This window comes from Photinus pyralis, unplaced genomic scaffold (genome assembly GCF_008802855.1).
Source record: "Photinus pyralis isolate 1611_PpyrPB1 unplaced genomic scaffold, Ppyr1.3 Ppyr1.4_LG3b, whole genome shotgun sequence".
NCBI lineage: Eukaryota > Metazoa > Arthropoda > Insecta > Coleoptera > Lampyridae > Photinus > Photinus pyralis.
In genome coordinates, this window is record NW_022170510.1 from 5,316,807 (window position 1) to 5,340,215 (window position 23,409).

Below are 23,409 nucleotides of genomic sequence, written 5' to 3' on the forward strand. Positions count from 1 at the left end.
TAAGGCCCAGTTGTACAGTATCAGTTTAAACCTGTTTATAGTTAAATTCTGGGTTAAAGGATTTGATTGGCTAATGGCTAATATTGCACAAGTTAACCAATCGGGTTTCTGTAATCTATCAGTTAAACGAATCTGGGGAGAGGGGGGGGAGGTGACCTTCCTTCCCTTGGAATACAATGACGACTTCTCAAATATAATAACTTGAACAATTTTTGATTAAATTGTGACTTACGACTAAGTCTAGGCGATAGAGACTATAAAATTGGCAAACTGGACATTTTGAGGTGGAAAAGAAAAAATTGGTGGAATACGTTCAGTTAGGTGTCAGAAACAACATATTAAAAATCCTCCCCCCCCCCCCCCCTGTGCTAAAGGCTCTAGCCACCCCACCACCCCCAAGAAACCGTGTTTTCGCCCTTTTTGGCTGATATCTTGCGATCTATGAGGTCTGGATGAAATATTTTGGGTTGAAAATATTTCTCGTGAAATTTCATACAAGGTAGATATTCAGAAGTTAGCCGAGGTCTACCTCTTAGCCTAGGAAATTCATAAAAGGGGCGAAAATCATCATCAAGACATCTAACTGGACATTTTGGGGTGGAAAAGAAAAAATTGGTGGAATATGTTCAGTTAGGTGTCCGAAACAACATATTAAAAATCCCACCCCCCAGACCCTGTGCTAAAGGCTCCAGCCACCCCATCACCCACAAGAAACCGCGTTTTCGCCTTTTTTTGATGATATCTCGCGATCTATGAGGTCTAGATGAAATATTTTTGGCTGAAAATATTTTTCGTGAAAATTCATACAAGGTAGATACTAAGAAGTTAGCTTAGGTCTCTACCTCTTAGTCTAGAAAATTCATAGAAGGAGGTGAAAATCATCAATTTTCGTATTTTTTTTGCAAATATATCGCGACCTTTAGGACTAGATGAAATATTTTTAGCTGAAAATGCTCTTCCGTGAAATTTCTTACAAGGTAGATACTCAGAAGTTAGCCTAGGACAGGTGTACCTCTTAGCCTAGGAAATTCATAAAAGAGGCGAAAATCATCAATTTTCGTGACTTTTTGCGGTTTTTTGAAAATACATCGCGACCTTCAGGGCTAGATGAAATATGTTTAACTGAAAATGCTCTTCGTGCAATTTCAGTCGAGGTAGGTAACTGAAGAGTTGGCGTAAAGTCACCTTTCACCTTCAACTTTCATGTGTGAGAAAATATTCTAGTGGTAGTGGGTCGTCTAAAATTACCGAATCTGCTTTACCTGCATGGGTACCCTGAAGAGACGACGTGGGATTTAGGCACGATGTTGCATGACACTGGACGCAGAGTTCGTTACACTTCAGACCTATACGACCAGAGTCAGGAAAGTCTCTTCAAACTTATTTCATGTGGCTGTGAATGCGGTTGCGTGACCTCTTGCAGTTGCAGGAAATCAGGTAAACCTTCTCCACCGGACGCTATATATAACCAAATACCTTAATATATTAATACAGGAAACTCGCTACTATTTGCATTTGCGTACGTGTGACACGTGAATGAGCGCCATCTTTACGGCGCGGTGTGCAATGACGAAAAAATAAGAAGAGAATTATTTATATTCCCAAGAGTATTTAACATCATAGGGGTATGATATTATCAAATACCATCATATTATCAGTTTATCCATAAGAATTTTGCAAAATAATCTGTAAAAAATAATAAATACCCTAAAAAAAGCGAGTTAATATTCATCTGCTCATTTCTGTAATGGTACCTTATGGTAGATAATTTCTTTGCCTTTTCAGGTTTCTAATAAGGTAAGGTGGGGTAAGTTTATTTGGAGGAAGTGAATAATGAAGAAATAATACGAAAACCATGCGAATACTAGAGGTTTCATTAAACTACTAAAGGAAGTCTCTCAGCTAACTTTTAGTGTAGCAGTACCTACAGTTAAATCTTTATTTTGCCTTAAGAGCTTATATATTTTGTAAACAACCTGTTTATGTTTTTAAAAGTCTTTCCTTTGTGTTCTTAAAAAGTTTGTACAATCGGTAACACTTTGCTGAACAATAATGAAGTGCTAGAGCAAAATTCTTCTGCAATTCTGATTATCTACGACCTCTTGGTTTACATTCAACATTGTCCAATGGGGTCATTATAGAATTACTAGGTCTTAACTTCCTAAGTTCGGATTTCAGTTCTTCATTCTGTTTTTGAGGAGTTAAGACTTGCTGTTTTAAATTTGCAATAGTTTGAGTATATCTGCTTTTATATTTTTGCAACAAACGTAACTTTTTTGCAACAGTATTCGGGGAATCGCACATGTTTCCTTTTCTTTTCTTGGGCTCAGAATGGTATTCAGCAACAGTTTGTGGTATACGGTCTTCCATAACATCTGCCTCGAGGTTTTCATTTTGAGGTAACTTACGTTTGAAAGGACCTTTTCTTGTCTTTAATTGAACCCCGTGCAACTTTATACTTGGAATGACACCCTTCCAAGAATATCTTATTCTCCGTAAAAGTGTAATTGTAAAACCTATTCCAAACAAATACACTAATGAGTAAATAAATTCAGACCTACACTTATGTAAATCTCACCCTTGACTAAACAATCGTGTATTTCTGAAATGACTTTCAACAAAATGATCAGAACACACTCTATAGCTTCTGTTTAAACATTTCACACCTCCTTTCTTAAAAATAGCATCCAAGTCGCTTCTTTTGCAGTTGACCACCCACTGCTTGCACCTAAAATGAAAACAATAGTATAAGCTAGGCCCTACATAACATAAAACTTCATAGAAATTTGTGGAAAAATATAAAACTTCCAATTTGGGTATATACAATAAAGTTACTTACACTTCTGTATTTAAAGGAAATCGAAAGAATGCTTTTGAACAATTTTTCACAGTGGCATTGCAACAACCATACACAGCACAGACCCCACCAGACATGCTGTTTTACGACTTTTTCTCTCCAAAAAGCCAAATCAAAAGTTGCAAAAATTTCAAATCAAATATGACATTTGATTGTGAACACACCCTACCGCACGGTGGCGCTGCAGTCACTTGCGACAGGTTGTCAATGTGAGTTTCCTGTATTATTATATTAAAGTATTTGATATAACTCTCGCCAGGAAAGATTGCCGGTCACAGAACACTTGATCCCGATCTACAATCTCTGTTTTTCGTAAGGTGCTAGCGACTTCCGGGATAGTATCGTGTCAGTGTTGAACGAAAAGACTTTTTGTTCAACATTAGCACGATCCTATTCCAGAAGTCGCTCGCATCTTAATAAAAACAAAGATTGAAAATCGACACAAGGTGTGCTGTGATCGGCAATCTTTCCTGGCGAGAGTTATATATTATATTCGTATACATAAGTATAAAATTTTTTTTTACATAAAGCTTCTTGTTGTATATCTGAAGTGAAACTAACTCTGCGCCCAGTGTCATGGAACATCGTGCCTAAATGCCACGTCGTCTCTTCAGGGTATCCATGCAGGTAAAGCGGAAGAAAAGGAGAACTACAAGTCGGTAATTTCAGACGACCCACTACCACTACAGGACGTCGAAGAGCCTGAAGAAGTGGAATCCGCGGCGGAGAATGATTACGTTCAAATATAAATGTGTGAATATTTTGATATGAAAATATTGTTTTTACTCGAATAAATGGTACATAGAAATACTTTGTTTGACAATGAATATTTCCTCATACATGAAAGTTGAAGGTGAAAGGTGACTACGCCAACTCTTCAGTTACCTACATCGTATGAAATTTCAGTATTTTCAGGTAAACATATTTAATCTAGCCCTGAAGGTCGCGATATATTTGCAAAAAAAATACGAAAATTGATGATTTTCACCTCCTTCTATGAATTTTCTAGACTAAGAGGTAGAGACCTAAGCTAACTTCTTAGTATCTACCTTGTATGAATTTTCACGAAAAATATTTTCAGCCAAAAATATTTCATCTAGACCTCATAGATCGCGAGATATCATCAAAAAAAGGCGAAAACGCGGTTTCTTGTGGGTGATGGGGTGGCTGGAGCCTTTAGCACAGGGTCTGGGGGGTGGGATTTTTAATATGTTGTTTCGGACACCTAACTGAACATATTCCACCAATTTTTTCTTTTCCACCCCAAAATGTCCAGTTAGATGTCTTTATCGCCTAGACTATAACTCTTAACATAATATTAGTTTCACCCTTTTTTTAATTGTAAGATTTTCGGAAAACTAGCGAGAAATTAACGTTTCAAATCAATGCCCGAAAAAATAGGAACCTTCACTTTGATACACTCGGAACGAATTTTTTTCGACAACCGAGCGTGGCTCCCTTTTGGTATTCTTTTTTCATATGGCGTCTAATAATTAAGTAACCTGCTTTTCTTTAACAGCCATTATCCTACACTGTACTTCCCGAGAGCAAGAAAAAGTAGGGTATTCGTAAGAAATCCACCACATGGGAATTGTGGTTTAGCGTCGAGTTTTTAACGAGACGGTTAGGCTTTCTCCTCGACTTTCTCTCAATCGTACGATTTCACGTCCATCGATTTAAAAGAGAACGGATAGACCGATTACGATTTTGCAAGTGGATTCTTTAGATTTGAGTTCGTGAATTGGCAATGTAGGCAAAACAAGAAGAAAGGCACTTTTGACATCTTCGTTAGTTATGAACCGAATTGCATGCAATTTTGTGGGTATACTGTATTCAGAAAATAATGTTACTTTTCTCATTAGCGCTGGGGGTGTTCCCAATAGTATTGCGATAAATGGTATTATTGGATTTGCATCTTAAATGTATTGGAAAAACCGGATTTTTAAGGGCGAAAGTCGTATAAAACAATCCTTACGGCTTGTTTAAATGAATAGAACAATAAACACCAATCACCCAGCAGTCAGCAGTTCTCAACAAATTATAAATATTATACACCAATTTCGATACGAAGGTATAACGCTTGTCTTTAAATGGTAAAATAACGGTAATTTTACGTTCGTAAAATGCGCTAAAAACTTATACGATATTCAAATGGTACGTAATACATAATATAATGTAATGATATGCAAATATGTACATAATGTGCTAGGGGTATTATCGTTATCACTTTCAATACAATAATCGCTTGTTTACCTCAGAAGTTAATTATATTTAGATTTGTACTTGTACCATACATATAATGACTTCCTAATTATTGTAATCAATATTAATGTTTTATAAGTAAAAGAAAATAAGAAAATATTTGTTAATGTCTTTAGGAAGGGGTTCTATATATATTGCAACTGAATTGTTATACTCACTTAGTTTCCTGTACAACCTGGTCAAAATGGACGCCACTGAGGCCAAACGTAAAATTTAGTTGAACGTGTATGATTATTTTGTAAAAGAAAAAAATCATGGTGGAGTAGGTACTTACTTCAGTAATGGCAGTTCAACAAAGAACAGCGGATGCGGTGCAAGTATCGAAACAAACAGTTGTGAGGACATGTGCTATGCGAGAGATTGCGGAAGTGATTTAAAAAGAAATCCATATCGCCGTTCTAAACCACGTAGGACGGACCTACTAGAAAATAAAAAGCATACCATCCGATATCTGATTTATGATATGTACGCAAATAAAGAGCACGTAACTCTAGATACTTTGTTGGCGGTGATAAAATTGAAAGACTTGTGTGATTTGGGCAGAACAAGCTTGTTGTATGCACTGAAAGAAATGGGCTTTAAATTTAAGATGACCAATAGCAGACGGGGTTCGTGTGAACAAAGTCATGTGGTTTCCATGCGGAATGTGTTTTTGCGAAAATACATCAGAAATCTCGAATCCGAAATTCCGCATGATTTCGTTTTTTGAGACGAAACCTGGGTGTTTAGCAGAGGCGCAACAAAGCGTACTTGGCAAGATGACCGCGCTAAAAGTTTGCAACAACTCATAAGGCTTCAGATGGTAAACGATACATAATTATTCATGCTGGTGGCAGAAATGGGTTTATAGAAGGCAGCAGCTTAATATTTTCGAGTACCAACAAATCGTTCGATTACCACGACAATATGAACGCCGAACTATTTGAAAAATGGTTTGAAGAATCTTTCCTAAAGAAACTTGCTCAGCCCTCAATTATTGTTTTAGACAATGCATCTTATCACACGCGGAAAAGTGAAAAGATTCCAACAGCTTCTTCAACCAAAGAGGAAATTTCGAATTGGTTGAAAATGAAGAATAGACCATTTGGTACTGCGATGTTTAAGGCCAAATTGTTAGAAATTGTAAAAAATCACAGTCAAGCAACCATAACTAAATATGTTGTCGATGAAATGACATTACAATATGGCCACGAGGTTCTGCGTTTGCCGCCTTACCATTGCCATTTCAATCCCATTGAACTGGTATGGGGAATTTCGAAAAAGTTTTACGATGACCATATTGTTGGTACGCCGGGAAGACCAGAAGATGTTCTTAAAACCTGGAACGACGCGTTAGCTAAAGTAACTCCAGACGTGTGGAATCGCTGCGTAACCCATACAGAAGAAATAATCAAGGATACTTTCAATCGTGAAAAAATTATAGACGATGTAAGGGCTTTGGTTTTTACTGTAAATACAGGAAGTGATGAAGAAAGCGATTATTTAAGTGAAAGTGACAACGACGCGTGAATTCATATGAACTTAATTCATGTCGATTATTATAATAGGTAGCAATTAAGTAAATAATGTACATATTTTCATGTTTATTTGTAACAAATGTTGTAATTTTTAATGTGAACTGCTAAAATACAAGCATGATTTCGTATCGTAACTGGTGTAATATTTATATTCTGTTGAGAACTGCTGACTGGTGGGTGATTGGTGCTTATTGTTCTATTCATTTAAACAAGCCGTAAGGATTGTTTTGAACGACTTTCGTACTTAAAAATCCGGTTTTTCCCAAACATTTAAGATGCAAATCCAATAATACCATTTATCGCAATACTATTGGGAACACCCCCAGCGTTAATGAGAAAAGTAACATTATTTTCTGAATACACTATAGGCACCTCGGATAAAAGTAAAACTAATGCCGAATAAAAAAATTTTTTTGAGCATGTGCGATCCGTTTTTTTAAAAATTTTTTAAGATATTTAAATGTATCGATCTTCGTTGTCATTGACAGCGTCAGGCAAAGTACTATAGGCATCTCGAATTAAACTAAAAGAATGTTCGTACTGAATTTAGGTGAAATTTCGACTATATAACTGTGGCTCAGCAATTACTACCCACTCTATCCGAGTGGGGTTGGACACCACCGACGCCAAATGAAAGGTGGATTTTATCCGTAGTTACCAGTTAACCATATTTTGCGCGAGGGGCATGGTAGTCCAGTCATAATATAAACCGTAAATGACGTAGCTGCTTAGCAGCACCTAATCGCGCCGATCTGTTACGCTTTTCGATTGCCACTTGGTCGTCAACATGCAGAGCGAATATTTTAGGAGTAAATATTTTATTTAGGTACTTTTATCGTGAAGGAATATTCAAGGGACGAGTTCTGGTGAGTGAATGTACTGGGACAAATGGAGCAGCACGTGGCAGCGACACTTTCACGGGGGTGAATTTTTCACGATCAGATATTCCGGGTCGATTTTCCGTGGTTAAATTTATTGAAGCTTGTTTTCTCGGGCGAGTTTACCGCATAAGATTGAAAATAATGTTGGCATTATGAAATCAGGGTAGGATGTTTTATATTAATATTGACGGAGGAATGTATTTGTTTGTTTGCTTATTTTTACCATGGATCCCTTTAACCGAAACATTTAGGTAACCTAATTACTATTTAAATACTTAAGGCAACTAATATATTTCAGCTAGTTTTGTAAAATTCCTTTGTTAAAACTTTTCATTGACCCTTTAAAATGGAACTTCAATTACAATATCCCGTTATCATAGGATTGCATGCAAAACCGCAAATATTTAATTTTCGTTTTGCACAAAAACATGACCCATTTCTAATCAATGAAAGCAAACAAAGTAATGAAATGAGTTTTCGTACGGTCATAATTTGGTACGGATATTACCTATAACAATATAGACAGGATAATTGAAAATCAAGCACTGAAAGCTAAACGTACTGTAGTCAATAAATGTGAAATATCGCGTGCTTGCTTGCCTATTTTTAATGCAAACGTGATGAAAAGATGGTTATGGGACTGATATTTGTAATCAGATTACTCAGTTATTATATTTTACATATACACCTTAAGACCCCTCGGATCATAATTCCTTCACTATAAAAGATACCGAAAAAGTTAGAGCAAAATTGTACACATTTACCGTCCCCATATTTCTAAAATATTTTTGATCACCAGGAGCACGCCCCTGGTATTCAAATGGCGTATCCAACTTGGGTTTTTTTTAAAATACCTCATATTTTATTACTGACTTGAAACGTACTTGAAAAATTCTTACTTTTTTATGTAATTATAATTATTATAACCTTTTTTCGTCAAAATTTGAGTTTTTCAAAAACCACTCATTCTATTAGAAAATTTCAGAGAAAAACCAGGTCGAAACGCCAGTTTCTAAAAAAAACCTTATTTTCCGACCCCAACTGTGCCATGATGTAACAAAAAAGGCTCAATTCTCACAATTAACAGTAAAGTGGCGACAGGAATGGTTGATAATAGTGTTTATTCTTAGAGACCGTTACCGGAATTGTTTGCTGGCAGGGCCGGATTAATGTCCCGAGAGGCTCTAAGCAATGAGAATTTTTGGCGCCCCCTTTTTTTTTCTTTATGTTGCATCGGCTAATTATGATTGATATAAATACATGCAGTCAGAAGATTGATAATATACATACATGCAGGGTTGTGATTTAATAACGGATAACTTCAATAACAATGAAATGGAGGCGTGTTCAGAAATACGCTCGGATCCGCCGATTTTGTTTTTGAATTTCGCTTATTTTGACACAACATGTATGTATGCAAGGTGCCCCAAAAAAGCGTGCCATAAAACATACTTTTTCTTCAAATACAAATACACGTATAATATTGCATTTTTGGATTCTCCAGTAAAATTTAGGTTGCTTGTTAAGCATCCTAAGATCCTTTATAGTTTTTGTCCTATACCTATCTTCAACTGTTCACGGAATATTTACACTCAAGTATTAATATCCTAACACGATCTCCTAAAAGCGAGTTCATGATTTTGGACTTTCTGTCTGTCCGTCCATCAAGTAGTCCTATCGATGATGACCTCCTTTACGTAACTTTTGCATTGAATCATTCCCCGGTCTTCTTTAAGTGCCACGGATTGCTTATCTTCACTTATTTTACCTTCGAGGTTGATTAGTTCGCTCCCAAACTCGGTGGATGGTTTTCTGTGGTGTCGCATAGTGTCAGTCATAGACTTTTCATCACTAAGACAGTCACTCTGATTCTTCTTTTGCATTTGAGGCTTAGGATCCTATTTTTTAAACATGATTTATATCGTAAAATATAGGTATGGGTTATGGTCTATGAAAACGGATTAAATCTCTGTAAAAATATTTCGTTGGCGAGTTGTCGCAGTGGCGAGTCGTCCGTTGGCGAGTTGTTGCATTGGCGAGTTGTCGCGTTGGCTAGTCGGTCGGGGGCGAGTGGTCCGGTGGCAAGTCGCCCTTGGCGAGTTGACCGTGTCCCGCGGTTCGCGAACTTTCAGCGCGACGAAACTCCTGGGCTCAGTTCTTAATTGTCGGCCATTTTCTCCTTTTCACTGAAAATTGCTTGGCGCGTAGTGATGTTTTTTTGAATCGTGCGTAGGGAGAAAGTTACTTTCAGTTAAGGTATGGCAGTTCATTTGACAGTTGCGGCGCTTGCTAGATATGATATTGTATGGAGGGTTTAACTCTCAAAAACTTACTTGAAACATTCGATAAGCTTTTACGAAGAGATTGAATGTTCCGACTAACTAAGCTAAAGTGAAAGTAATTTGTTTAATTAAACCATAGATATAATCCAAACTGGAAACTGTTGCTTAACGCAGAAAAATGTTATTTTCCGATGCTTACATACCTTAGTCTTATTATGGCTGCCTGCACGTGTCATTAATTCCTATAACAAAAGGTTGCACTAGGGAATGAAACAGACTCGGCCAAACCACATCGTATTTTCCTCTACATCGAAAATTACAACGCTTCCATTATTCATTCCCCAGATACCAAACAGATTTATCAAATTAAAAGTTTATTCTGTACAGTATATTACATTCGTTTAGTGAAGCGTAAAAATAGCATGTAGGTATCGATTTCCGACTGCAGTTTTCAAGGCTATCGATTAGTTTCTTATGGTTTTATGGGAGTTATGGCTTGTTTTGATTAACCAAATTAAGTTATTGTATGAAAGTAGAAATTTACGTGTAAACCTTTTTTTGTATGATTAGAGAAAGATGACTATAGCATAAGTGAAAAACAACGACAGATGTCGGGGAGAAGATAAAGTTGGATTTAGAACAAGCATGAGAACGAGGGACGCTATAATCGTCATAAAAGCATTAGGTTGGAAAGGAGTATGTGCCTGACTTAGAAAAGGGCAAGGGAGATAGTATGATCTACTTTGAAGAAGATGCTCGAAGGCACTTTTGCATTAATCTATACAGGGAAAGGACACTTGGACACTTGCGTCCTACCTATATAACGGACGCCAACGTAGTATTTCCATTCTTTATAATTATATCGTTTTTTTTTCTAAATGTTCCATTTACAAAGGTGTAAATTTTAAAACGTCGAGGACGCCAATGTTGAACGTGAGAAAATTTACGGCCGAACTTGGAAGTTTGTGCAGAAGACATGCGATACAAATAAAAACTTCCGAACAAAATATTAAATTAGTTTACGGCAAGAGGACAAATAATCCTGCCGTCGGATTCGACACAGACATGGGATAATGTAGGCTATTTCTTTTAGATACTTTCGCAAATTCTCATTAGTGTTCATTTACTACAAAGTTTTGAAAGGCTAAAAGATATAGTACTGTGAGTTCTTTAAAGACTAGACTAAACTTTTTGAGTTGTTTGTATAAACTACCCAGTTGTGCTCATAAGAAGTGAGTAGGTGTGATTTGTGTCAGAGACAATTTTTTCATGTACCATAATTGTACGCTTTTACCGTTTACTAACGATCCACGAGATATAATTTTGTATTGTCTGTATATCTGTCTGTTGCCTGTGCGTCTGTCGTCTCTGTCCGCCTGTCTGTCTGTCCGTGTGCACCATAACTTTGGGCAGAAACGTCGGATCGCTTTGGAAATTGGTACGCACGTTATCAAGGATATAAGAAAAGGTCGCTATTGTTTTTCAGTTACGAAGACTAACGGGCCAAAAAGTTGCAGCCTAAATACAGACCAAACCTCCAAAAAATAGTGTTCAATTTTGTGGCAAAGAACATATGAATGTCCGGGGTTTTCTGTGTTGGTACATTTATTTCTTAAACCTCCAGCAACTATACAGACGAATTTAAGTAATTTGCGCATGCGCAATACAGTTTTGGCATTTGCGCAATCCAATTTTTTTTATTTGTTAAGAGAGTTAAATGAAATTTTGTATATACGCACCTCGAATAAAAGTAAAACTAACACCAAATTAAAAAATTTGTTCTACAAGCTATTCTGATCTGAGGGGACAGAATCAAGGGGGTGTGTTGTAAAATTGATGGATGCATGAAGATCCTGATAATCGTTCGGTATTCCCTTGTATCAGATTTTTGTGCTTATAAATTTATAAAATCAAGTTGAAATGCCATGTCAAAGAATAGGTTGTGCATGAAATTCATCAATCTGTTCAGAGCAATAGAAAAACTTGACTTTAAAATTAAATGCAGGTGCACCGGAGCACCGCGAACTTGCTTGAGAGGTCGATGGTTTGTTTCTCGAAGAAGCAGCAATGGTGTATGGTCTTGAGTCTTTTTCTCGGTAGGAAGTGTAAACAACTCGACCATAGACATAGGTTTCAGTCACATTTGAGATAAATGAGCAAATTCTATTAAAATACTGTTGTTTTAGGCATTTCCTGAAATATGAACTATATATTCCACGGCCTATTTCTATTTAATCCACATTTTCAAGACTGAATAACGATTTTGCCCTATTTATTTCAATTTTTTTCTTATCAAACATACTGATATAATAAGGAATTTATTGATGCAAAAAAAACATTATACTCGTACATTCCATTTGAAAAAATAAACTTTTTATTACATTTTTAGACTTTAGCTCTGTTGCCACGTTCGCGCAAGTCATACGTAAAAAAAAATTGACATCGTCTTTAGGCAGCTTTGAACAGTATTATTTTAGCGCATTTTCCTACTCGTGTTGGTGTGATGCTTGCAGTAAAGGCCAGCATATCGCATATTGTCAAGCGAAAACTGCGCAATGCCAACGTTCTTATTAACGGAGACATTTTTTTTTCTCACCGATATAAATGATACAACAAGACAATTTGGATTGTTTTCTTGACTTTAGCGTACCTAGAAAATTTCCCCTTCCCTTAGGAACGCGAACTAAATCTATATTCTATACGGACAAATCCCACCCCGATTAACCCCAAACCTGAATTTTTATTAACTTGTACAATAACGTGACAAAAAACAAACTGAAAAAATATAAAATTCGGCACAGTTCACCTTTTCTTAACAATATTTTCCACTTTTCTTTTCATCGTGTGTGCTTAGGTACTTGCTTACCAATTTCTTTGCATTCCAATCTCTTTTGGTGCTACAAATGTGAAGTGCCGCCTACAAAGAGCTTTTCAAACGATTAAATAAATGTTTGGATGTTGAAGTTTCTATCCCTTATGTTCTTGTTATTGTATTTTTTTGTGCTTATTAAGTCAAAGTTACCTGATAGTTAAAGAATTTATACTTTTCGGTTTCGTTACTTTTTCTGAAATCCTATCATTTTAGATAATTAATAATATAATTTCAAACTGTCACTATTGTTTGGTGTAAACGTTATATTTGCGTATAGTGAAAATCGAGTTTGTCTTAAATTTCCAAGCATTCTATGCTTTTGATCATTTGTTACATACGAGGTATCTATGTATCTGATTTATACAAATTTTGAAAATATTGTCTAATTGGCTTGCTTTACTACAAGTAATTTAGGTTTTTACAAGGAGAAACTTACATTTTCTCATGGCTTGTCTGAGGACGGGAGAGAAAAGTGTAGGGATAAAGCGAGAATTTTCCCGGTTAGGTGAGCAAATAAGTACGCCTTATATAACGCAGATGGCGCGGTTGTAATAAAATTTGAATTTGAATTTTTAACTGAATAAGAATAAAAGAATTCATTTAATGACGGTACCCACCTATTCCACCTTCCGGCAATTAGAATACTTTCCCAAAATCACGTGACTAATCAAACGTTTTCAGTAAGGAGCATATGCGCCAATTTTGGACTAAGTAGAACACCGCACATGCGCAATAGCATTTTAACACACGAGACTAACAAGAATTTAAAATGTGTCCAGTGTGACTATGCAAAGAATGATTAATTATAAAACACAATTATCACCAAACATAACTCCAATGTTAACATCTACCTGATCTAGCATTTGTCAAGACTTGGACCCTGCCAAGGACTTAAAATGTGGCCGGTGTGATTTTTCACAAAGTGCAAATCGAATTTTAAAGCACATTTGTTAATACGTAAGACCAGTAATAATTTTAAATGCGCCTGATATGATCTGCAATACCGTAAACCCTTTTATGTTCTATGAACTGTCAACTCAATTCGCATGATCGGGATTCTACTGTTGGTTACTCTCTCTCACGTATGGTGGCTGTGGCTATGTCTATGGAATATATATGATCTAAGCATATAGGCATCATTTTAAACGCAAAGTGTATAGGATAAAAAATATTGTGTGAACCACGGCAGGAAAGTTGTTTTCCCGCCTTGGTACACAAAGTACATTTGTGAAGAGGTTTGCAAAAGATTTCGTAAGAACTTAAAAATCGCGCAACTTAGGTGTATGGTGAAGGCATATATCTAACGTTTTGTAAAACCGGGAGTAACTAAAGGTATTTCAACTGAAATCGGCTTATTGAATAAGCTCGATGTACAAATCTTCAAAAATATTCCTATTATTTTCCATATTACTAATTGACTGAGCATTGCCTTGCTATAGTGCATACTGTTTTATTATGGTTACAGTGTGATGGTGGGCACTTTGACCAATTATTGTAAACATTTATTTTCATAACTAGTATTATATTTTTTCATTAAGTAATAGTATTTTACATTATTAGCCAGGTAAGTGAGTTTTTACTGGCGATAGGAGAAGTGGACTAGCGAGCCGTTAGGCGAGCTTGTCATCTCCTAGAGCCAGTAATAGTACATTATATATCAAGGTAGAGAAGTCCACTATTATTGCCTGAGCACCAAGATTACATCTCGAGGCGCTTGCGCCGAGGGGTGTAAGGTGCGAAGGCAATAATAGACTTCTCTACCGTGGTATATATACTATTTTTTTCACTACTAGCACTTGAAATCCTCTAAATTAACATATTATATTGATAAGAGAGTTAACGGTTGGACAGAATTGTTTGTTTCTTAATTTAACATGTCAATCAAGTACGTGGAAGTACAAGTCAAACAGGCCGTATTTTGTTCTGTCATTGAGATTTTTCAAAGAGTAATTTCGTTCGAATTTTTCAAAATGTGATAATTTTAGGTATGTAATTTCTCTGGAAATTGCGAATGGTGGCAATTATTCGTTTTAGAGAACTTGTCTAAACGTTCATTGAGCGAAATTTCGGGTTGTGTTTTCTAAAAGTGACAGCGTGACATTTCTCATTATTGACTACTAGTTAATAATAAAAAATTATTAACCACTTTGAACAAATGCCGAGAAAGCCTACTTTACAAGTGGAAAAAAGGTTAATAATCATGTCATCAGACGCTAGTAGTGAAAAAAAACTATTACCTGGCGTATAATGTACAATATTTTATTTGTTACTCATTTGTAAACAATAGTAAACGTAAATAATTAGTTTTTAAATTGATCTTGAAGAAATGTCTAAAATATCATGTTATCCATGTAACAGAGATTTCGCATTAATTCTGGCCAATGAAATTACTAGATTACTAACTTGTAAAATTTTTACAGGTCTGCTGTCAGTTTTACAGGTCTGCTGTCAGTAGCGTTTAAACATGACGTTTACCCGTTTGCGTTTTGCCTTGTTAATCAACGTTTACAACTGAGTAACAAATAAAACGATTTCCGTTGAAAAAGATAATACATCGTCCATTAAATCGCTTGTAAAATCTAAACAAACGTATGTGTAAAATCCAAATCCAGTAAAGCCTATTATAGAGAATATGAAAAGTTGTTTCCATGAATGAATAGGAAGTTACTTACGAATAAAGTCTTAAATGCATCGATAATGCTGGGATATATGAAGGAAATGTCAAAGGTATTTAAATCTCCTATCTTTTGGTGCATTAACTTAAAACTTCAAACAATGCTGCGATTAAAAAGTGGAACAGATTTGGAAGCATACCCTAAATTACGCGCGTTTGTAAAAGCTTCAACCAAAGGTGTACATACAAGCCAAACAAATGTTCTGCATTTACAGCAAGCGACTTAGGAAGATTTTTTATTTCACCCAGATGACAGTTTCAAAAGTCATACTTGAAGTATCGTTACTTAGCAACTTTAAAGCACGTGTGTTTTAAAGGCCTTTTTTCGCGCGCATTTGAGTGTTTAAAACGGAGATTGTGATTCAGGTATACTAAAATAGTATATTTCATTACCAGTCCAGAAAGGAAGATTTTCCCGTGGGCGCATGACGTTTCCCAGCCGAACACGGGAAGTCATGCAAACACGGGAAAAGCCTTTCTGGACGTGTAATGAACGATATTTTTCATTATACCTCTCCGAAAATAACGGAGAATAATTATTTACATTGAAGTCCAAATCCAATTTGACAACAAATTCTGTTGCTTGTCTTATGACCCTTAAACCCCCATTATCTTCAACGCATCATCAATAGTCGAGCGAATTGTATCGTCTCCCCTGCATCTTGCTCCAAATTTCCGAATACTAAAATAACCTTAGTAAGTAATCACCATTTTATCTCTGCAGCTTCATTCAAAAATTGCTCCCTTGTTATACAGAACTTTTGATTTTTTTGGGATGTAGCGGACGGTCTGACGCTTCAAAAAGTCGGTTTTGCACAATTTGCTAGCGTTTTCATTTTCTTTTACCGTAAGAATGTTCTTAATCATTGAAAACCTACTCCATAACGTACTCTTTTCACGATTTCTTCAATGCACCAGTTATGAAATTTTTCATATTCCTTTTCGCATCTCTCTTTTGATTTCGCTGGTAATAGTTGGGAACTGGTTTCTGCAGCTTCCCTTAATATATTAGCGGGAATTTCGCCTTCACCAAAATCCATTTTTAACACAATGGTAAAAAATCGGTTGACATATATGTCAAAGTCAATCCGCGGTATGCATGGCAACGCATGGGATAGGGATAGCTATGGCAAACTTGATTATTCGTAGCGCACGGGAAAAAGTTTTCCAGTGCGCTCGCACGGGAAAACCCTACTTTCGGTGCGCTTGGGATACATGAAAAGACAGTACTTTCGGAGAGGTATAATGAAAAATAATTTTCGACAGTATGGTGGTTTATGTCACATTATAGTATATTAAGTATGGAGAACGGTAAGGGATTTTTACCGTTCGAAGACAATTGTTTGGAGGAGGAGCGGAGCGACGACTCCAATTATTGTCTGAGAACGGTAACCCTTAACGTTCGACGTGCTTATAACATTTTTTGCGCGATCGAAATTAAAATTATTCAACCAAATATAAATATGCACTAAGAAATTAACGAGCAGAATAAATCGAAATGATCGAAGTGGTATGGTGTACATCACTAGGTAACCAGTTTATTTGTCAAAATTGAAATTAATAATTTCATAAAATTGTGCATGTGTCTGATGTAGTTTGCTAGCTTTGCACTTCCTTTATGACTTTATGAGCCAGGTATTTGCCGGTGGCCGAATGGTATGTCGAAGATTAAATTAAAGATTAAATGTAATGTAAGACTGTTAACATTGAACTGATTGTTTTTAAAAAGGCGTCGGTAAGTATTTTTGCTGTTCTGTTTTCAGATCGGTAAGTAATTTTGGCGTCGTCGTAATCATAGCAACTGGTAAATTCCACTTACTGTCATGGAAACACACATGGTAAATAGTCAGAAATGACCGATCGCGCAAAAATATTATTAAATGAAAACAATTATACCTCGATAACGAATGATTTACGGACACACGTTCATAGGACATTTTTTACTAGAATGCAGCACGTAATAAAATCTTGTCCTTTTCCTCGCAGAACACCTTGTATACTATTTGTATAATCAATGCACTTATTTGTTTTGTATTTTTCTTTAACTAAACACTATCATTCCTTTAGAGTCCTTTTGTTTAAAATCTTAACGTGAAAATTGCAGCAAATTTGCCTAACCCAACTCAAAGCTGTAGGCGAGCAGTCAAAATCCTTTATGCAGATAAAGTGAAAACGCGAACTGATAAGTTTAGAAACTGGAGGGTGTGAATCGGATATCATCTTACCTACTTTTGCATTATTGAAATTTGAGCTAGAATAAAAAATTCGCTCTAAATAGCTTCGTTCTCAACATCCAGACAAAAACTCTTGAATTTATATTAAAATCGATAACAAAATAGTCCTTTAAGTAAATGTTATGGTCTGCTTTGTGCAGAATTACGTTTGTTAACCCACGTTCATTTTGGCTTCTCGTGAAACTGAAAAAATCTCGTTTTAAGTTTCACTTTAAGTATGTAGGTACTATGGGGTTGTGTGCGACTTCATAGACGTCGAGGAATAATAAATGGTTCTCCTTCACGATACGGTATTGTGCTGTATTTTATGGAACGTGCGATTGCTAGATTTTCGCAGGGAACGACTACTTTATTGTGTTTTTTCTCGCGTAGACTTTTACGGTTTTAATCAATATGGACGTCGAACATTCCGAGCATGTAAATGTTTTTGTTTTCGTTTAGTGAAAACCGGAATTCGATTTATGAAAATTATTTTTTTCCAGGTCGCGTAGGATGTCCACATTTCATGGCTCCCGAGGTGGTGGAAAGGCGACAATATGGGAAAGCTGTAGATATATGGGCGGCGGGTGTAATGTTACATCTTCTTTTATCTGGTACCCTTCCATTTCACGGCACCGGTCGAAGGCTGCTTGACACAATTTGTCGCGGAAAACTTTATGTAATTATATTTTCCAGCAAATCCAATTTACTGAATTGATCTATTTATAGTTAGATACCGCTCAGTTTGAAATAATTAGTGACAGCGCTAAAGATTTAATCAAACAAATGTTAACGGTGGATCCTTCGCAGAGGATAACAATTCAAGAAGTTTTAAGCCATAGATGGATACGGGTAAGTAATTTTAATTCGGGGGGATTTTGTTCTCATTTCGGTTTATGTAGGAGCGAGATAAAGGATTACGAATTCACCTCAACGACACCGTAGAAGAACTTAAAAAATTTAATGCTAGAAGAAAATTAAAAACTATGATACTAAGTGCGGTTAATTCCATTAAATGGATTCCTTGTGATGATTTTAATTCCGACAATTTTTCGGATTTTGAAGATGATGAAGCTTCATCTTGTGGTAAGTACGTTTTTTACTCAATTTTCTAATGAATTAATCAGAATGTGTAGTCGAGCCCGTCCGTATATCTAATCAAACAAAAGTTATCCGCGTTAAAAGTATTCATACCTACCTATGTATTCCGGACACCGTACAAAAGGCTGTATACGAGCCCAGGCGCATATAATAATTGCACCAAAACAAATAGACATTACTTACTTGACTTTTTTTATCGCCGTTTTGTTTATTTTATAATAATTGCAATTGATTAGATATTGTTGATGAATTGACAAAACTACATAGTGTCAAATAATCTGTGTGTTCCCGGGTTGTTTAGATTCACAATTGGGGCCGATTCGATTATAGGGTTTCTTAAATTCTTTTTTCGTTGATGTCGCACTGTGCCATTTTACATTCAGTAAGCTGTGTTTTCGTTATTATATATCCGTCAATATAAAAAGTCGCGGAGGAAAATATAGTAATACAATAAATTCAAATTCAGAGAATGGTGTTGCATATTTGCTTTGGTCCAATACATATGTGACTGATGGGCTCGTATTTATTTGAAGATATAGCTCAAGGAAAACTATTGAATTGAGATTAAACTTAATTTTTGACATGACAAATTAAAAGAAAACAAAAAAGAAAAGTTTCGTTTAAAATTTAATCGCTAGGCCTAAAATGAACGAAGGATCCTATTATAATCAACACGATTAAATTGTATGTAAAATGTAGCTTAAATGACAAATAAGTAATGGAAAAATTAATTTTCTAATTAAAACATTTAAAACGCCTGCACAAATAGGTATGCAGAAACATTAGATTTACTCCATTTCGTGTTAATTTGAAATTTCGATCATGATTAAAATATCTTGATGAAGTTATTTCACCACTAACAAATATGAAAACTTTTGGACGAGACGCCGAGAACAGCGAAGGAAACATTAATTACGTAACTTTTGAGTCGAAAAGTTTGTAATCAGACTTTGTTGAATTTTAAGATCAACTCCTTACATGTTCTTTTAGAAACTTATGTTTGGCATACTTAATTTTTTCGTAGCAGTTTATATTGAAATGTAAATGATGTCAAAAAATTAATGGCCTAAACTTATTACTAATTATATTATGTCAAATATTCTCTAAACATTTCGATTGCCATCTCAACTTATTTTTCTTGACTAAATCCTATCCTCTATTCTATAGTCATATATGAAAAATCAGCCAAACGTTCTTATCAAATGCTGCTTTATTTGCAGTTGAAGTTTAACAAATTGTGAATAGTCGATATTTTTTTCATAATTCGGTTTTAGTTTTTTAGTTAGATCGTAAAACGAGTGTTTAAAGGTAATAATAATAATAAATAATAAGTGGATATTTAACTTGAGCAGTATTCAAAAGGACGAAATTTAGACACAGACGTTAGCCAATATATTTTTTCATTTTTTTCCATTAGCCCAAAAAGCAGTAGCTGTCTAATACAGAATATCATCTACAATTAAAATTTGATTAGTTTTGTTAACAATTTCGTCTTCTATGGATTTTCTTTAGAGTTTACACTGACTGTAATTTTATGAATAAATTCGATCTTTTTCCACCTAAGTCATGCAATATTTTGTGCTGATGTTATACGGTGATATGAAAGATGGTTTCCAGTTTCATTTTCTTGTCTGAATACAGACATTTTGATTTGACAGAATTTAGACAAGTATTTCGGGTGGAATATAATGGTAATGGATCGCCATTTTAAATAGTTTTACGTTTTCGCAAAGATCGCCGTTTTTTTCTTAGATTTATGTGTATGGTTGATAAAGTGTAGTTTGTGTTTGGCCGTTTCTAAACGCCGTTTGCCATCGTGGACGTAGAGGGGCGAGTCTAAATTAAAGCTCGAGCGAACTCGCGTACGGCTCGTTTGGCATTGGTGTTCGAAAAAATGCGGGCCCTTTTCGTTGTGACACAGGCAGTGGCGTACCGACAGGGGGGCGGAGGGGCGATCCGCTCCGGGCGACACTGTGAAAGGGGCGGCAAGAATAATAATCATATTGATAAAATTCCTAACTTTGTATATGCGTACCAATCATTTAATGAGACGAAATGTGTATAAGAAAGAATCTTGGGAGACGAGTTGAAAGGTTTTTTTAACAATATGCATCAGTGTTGCTGGATGCGGAAGAAGATTTTCAAAGCTCAAAATGATCAAAAACCACCTGCGATCTACTAAAGCTGAGCAATTTAGCTATATTGTCAATAGAGCATACCCTTACCGACGAGATTGATTTTGACCAAGTCATTGCGAATTTTGCAGCGTTGAAAGCACGAAAAATAAAATTATTTTAAAATTGATTTTTAGTGATATTTCATTATTTTAGGTAAAATTTAAATTTAAAATTTAGTAAAATTTCGATTATCTTTGATAGATTTTTTTAAATAAAAAACTGACATTAAAACTTAACCTTTACTTCCCTCGCCTAACTCATTAGGGCGGCAAGTTTGTATTCCGCCCCGGGCACTAATGATCGGCGGTACGCCACAGGACACAGATGAGCTCGAGCTCGCCTTCGGGTCGCTCGGCATTGGTGTGCACTTCTCATTTTGTAACGGGAGCCCTATATTGGTCCCAAAATTCAGACGAACGGTTGGTTTATGCCGATCTCACCTTCGGCTCGCTCGGAATTGGTATGAACTCCGTGATTTATGACTGAAACCGTACAACAGACTTCAGAATTTCGCACGAGCCGTTGGTTTACGCTGATCTCTGCGTTCGACTCGCTCTGCATGAGTATGAACTCTGAGTTTTGTGACTGGACCCGTGTTTTGTACCAAAAAATCGACAGGTGGCCATTGGAAATGTAGTTAGGTATTTTTGAAGATATCTTTGGGGTATTATACCCGACAAAAAGGCTTAAAATAAGATTCTCTCATAGTAAATACAAACATTCAGAAGGGGGCGAGGTTATAATGTCATAATCAATTAGAACTACTACATATAGACCATTATATAGAAAGTTAGCCCAGAACATAGAAGCACGAGGAGCCCAAATTTAAACGTCTAGTTGTTAAATTCGTATTGAAATAGCGTTTTTTTTCTGTAATTTTAGGTATTGTCAATGCATTTTTATTCTAGAACGTAGTTTACGCAGTGGCGGATCTAGAGAAACTTTTCGATGGGGGGGGGGGGGGGCATATTGTGAAAATAAAACTTTTAACTTCGCTCGCAAAGACGCTCTATCCCCCAATTACGGTTACGGAGAACATTTTGTATACGTTCTGCACATTTTTAGAAAGAAATAATGTGGGGAATGTAATGGAAATACTGTAAATTAAGTTGTCTATAACCTTTTTGGGCTTGTCGAAGGGGGCAATTGCCCTTTTGCCCCTTCCTGAATCCTCCACTGAGTTGACGCACAGTTATAACCCGGTCATACGTTTGTTTTAAAAGGAAAATTGATTATCTTGACTATCCGCCCACATAGCGCACCGCTATTTTTGGATCTAAAAAACATCGCCGATGATTTTTGCCTACCGTGACGTTCCAAAAATACAATTTCAGCAGTTAAAGTACTGGTATTTTGTTTTTTTCTTTTTTTTTGAAGTTTTCCCTTATAGGCTAAATTTAGCCAAACTCAGAACTTTATTTTGCACCATTTTTAGGGGTGAACCATCATGCCGTACATATTTTGAACACTTTATACAATATATTTGTCATGTCCTTATTTACTCGAATCACCTTCCATTTGCCTGGTTTTCCCTCGCTCAATTTGCTACTACCTACCGTAGAAAGCGTGTAAAAATAACTATTGATCAGATTTAAATAGACGTGCTATCAAAAGAATAGTTATTTGTGTACCAAGGCCGTAAAAGTGATCTTTTTTGGCCGAAGCTGCTGTTTGTGGCCGAGGCGGTAGCCGAGGCCGCAATTCAGATGAGGCCTAACAAATCACTTTTGGCCAAGGTGCACACAACATTTTTTAGGCGATCATCAAAAAAGAATTCAAAAATTTGCTCATAAACATATTTTTTCTGAAAATCATAGTTATCTTAGACAATTAAAAACAAAGCATTTCCTGTCATATGTAATAAATTATAATTAGCATCTTTCCGTGTCTTTTGTGCGTATCAAAATGGGTGATAGCGACAGTTCAGATACCTACCCAAAATGAAATTTTGGAAGCTGCAAGCGTTGCGACCCTATGTCATATATGATATAAGAGCAGGCGTTTGAGAGTAAAAGTACAATCGCAACTTCCTCCGCTGCACAAGATTTTAATAATGTCAAATGCAATACGTCCTTCGTAACTGTGGCTTCCAAGACCTTATAGTTAACATGCTGTACAATTATTAGAATCCTGATTACCTACTTTGATGGTAGGTATAGGTAGCTACTTGTGTTTTCGGTTAATTGCTGGTGATTCTTCGTATAATAATGTAAGCAACAACATCTTCCTCATGTTTTGGTTCTACACTTCAAAACGGTCTGCAAGCAGCAAAGATTGAAACGTCAAACTATAATTTTAAATGTGAACATTGTGATTATGCAAAATGGTGTGAAACATTCCTACAAGTCCGAAAATGAAAAAAAACGCACGTGGATGGCCCAATCCTTGATGGGGCGAGACCAGATAGACGCTTTGTATCAAACAGATTACTGTTTCTCAAACATCAGTTTCAAATAAGTACAGTTTGACAGATGTGTACAATAAAGTAAAGTTTGACAGAAGCGTACAATAAAGTGAAACTTTATGGCCGCAAAAGCGACCATAAAATCAACATTTTTGTGATGATAGCCTAA

General features: G+C 36.0%; 1 protein-coding gene across 1 annotated transcript in view; it reads left to right on the forward strand.

Moving 5' to 3' along the window:
* LOC116167039 (peripheral plasma membrane protein CASK-like) overlaps positions 1 to 23,409 on the forward strand; it is a 62,303-nt gene that overhangs the window by 26,042 nt on the left and 12,852 nt on the right. The window contains exons 3-5 of the mRNA XM_031482276.1: positions 18,062 to 18,237; positions 18,288 to 18,410; positions 18,461 to 18,644. Coding sequence (XP_031338136.1) covers positions 18,062 to 18,237; positions 18,288 to 18,410; positions 18,461 to 18,644 — 483 coding nt within the window. The remainder of the gene's footprint in view (positions 1 to 18,061; positions 18,238 to 18,287; positions 18,411 to 18,460; positions 18,645 to 23,409) is intronic.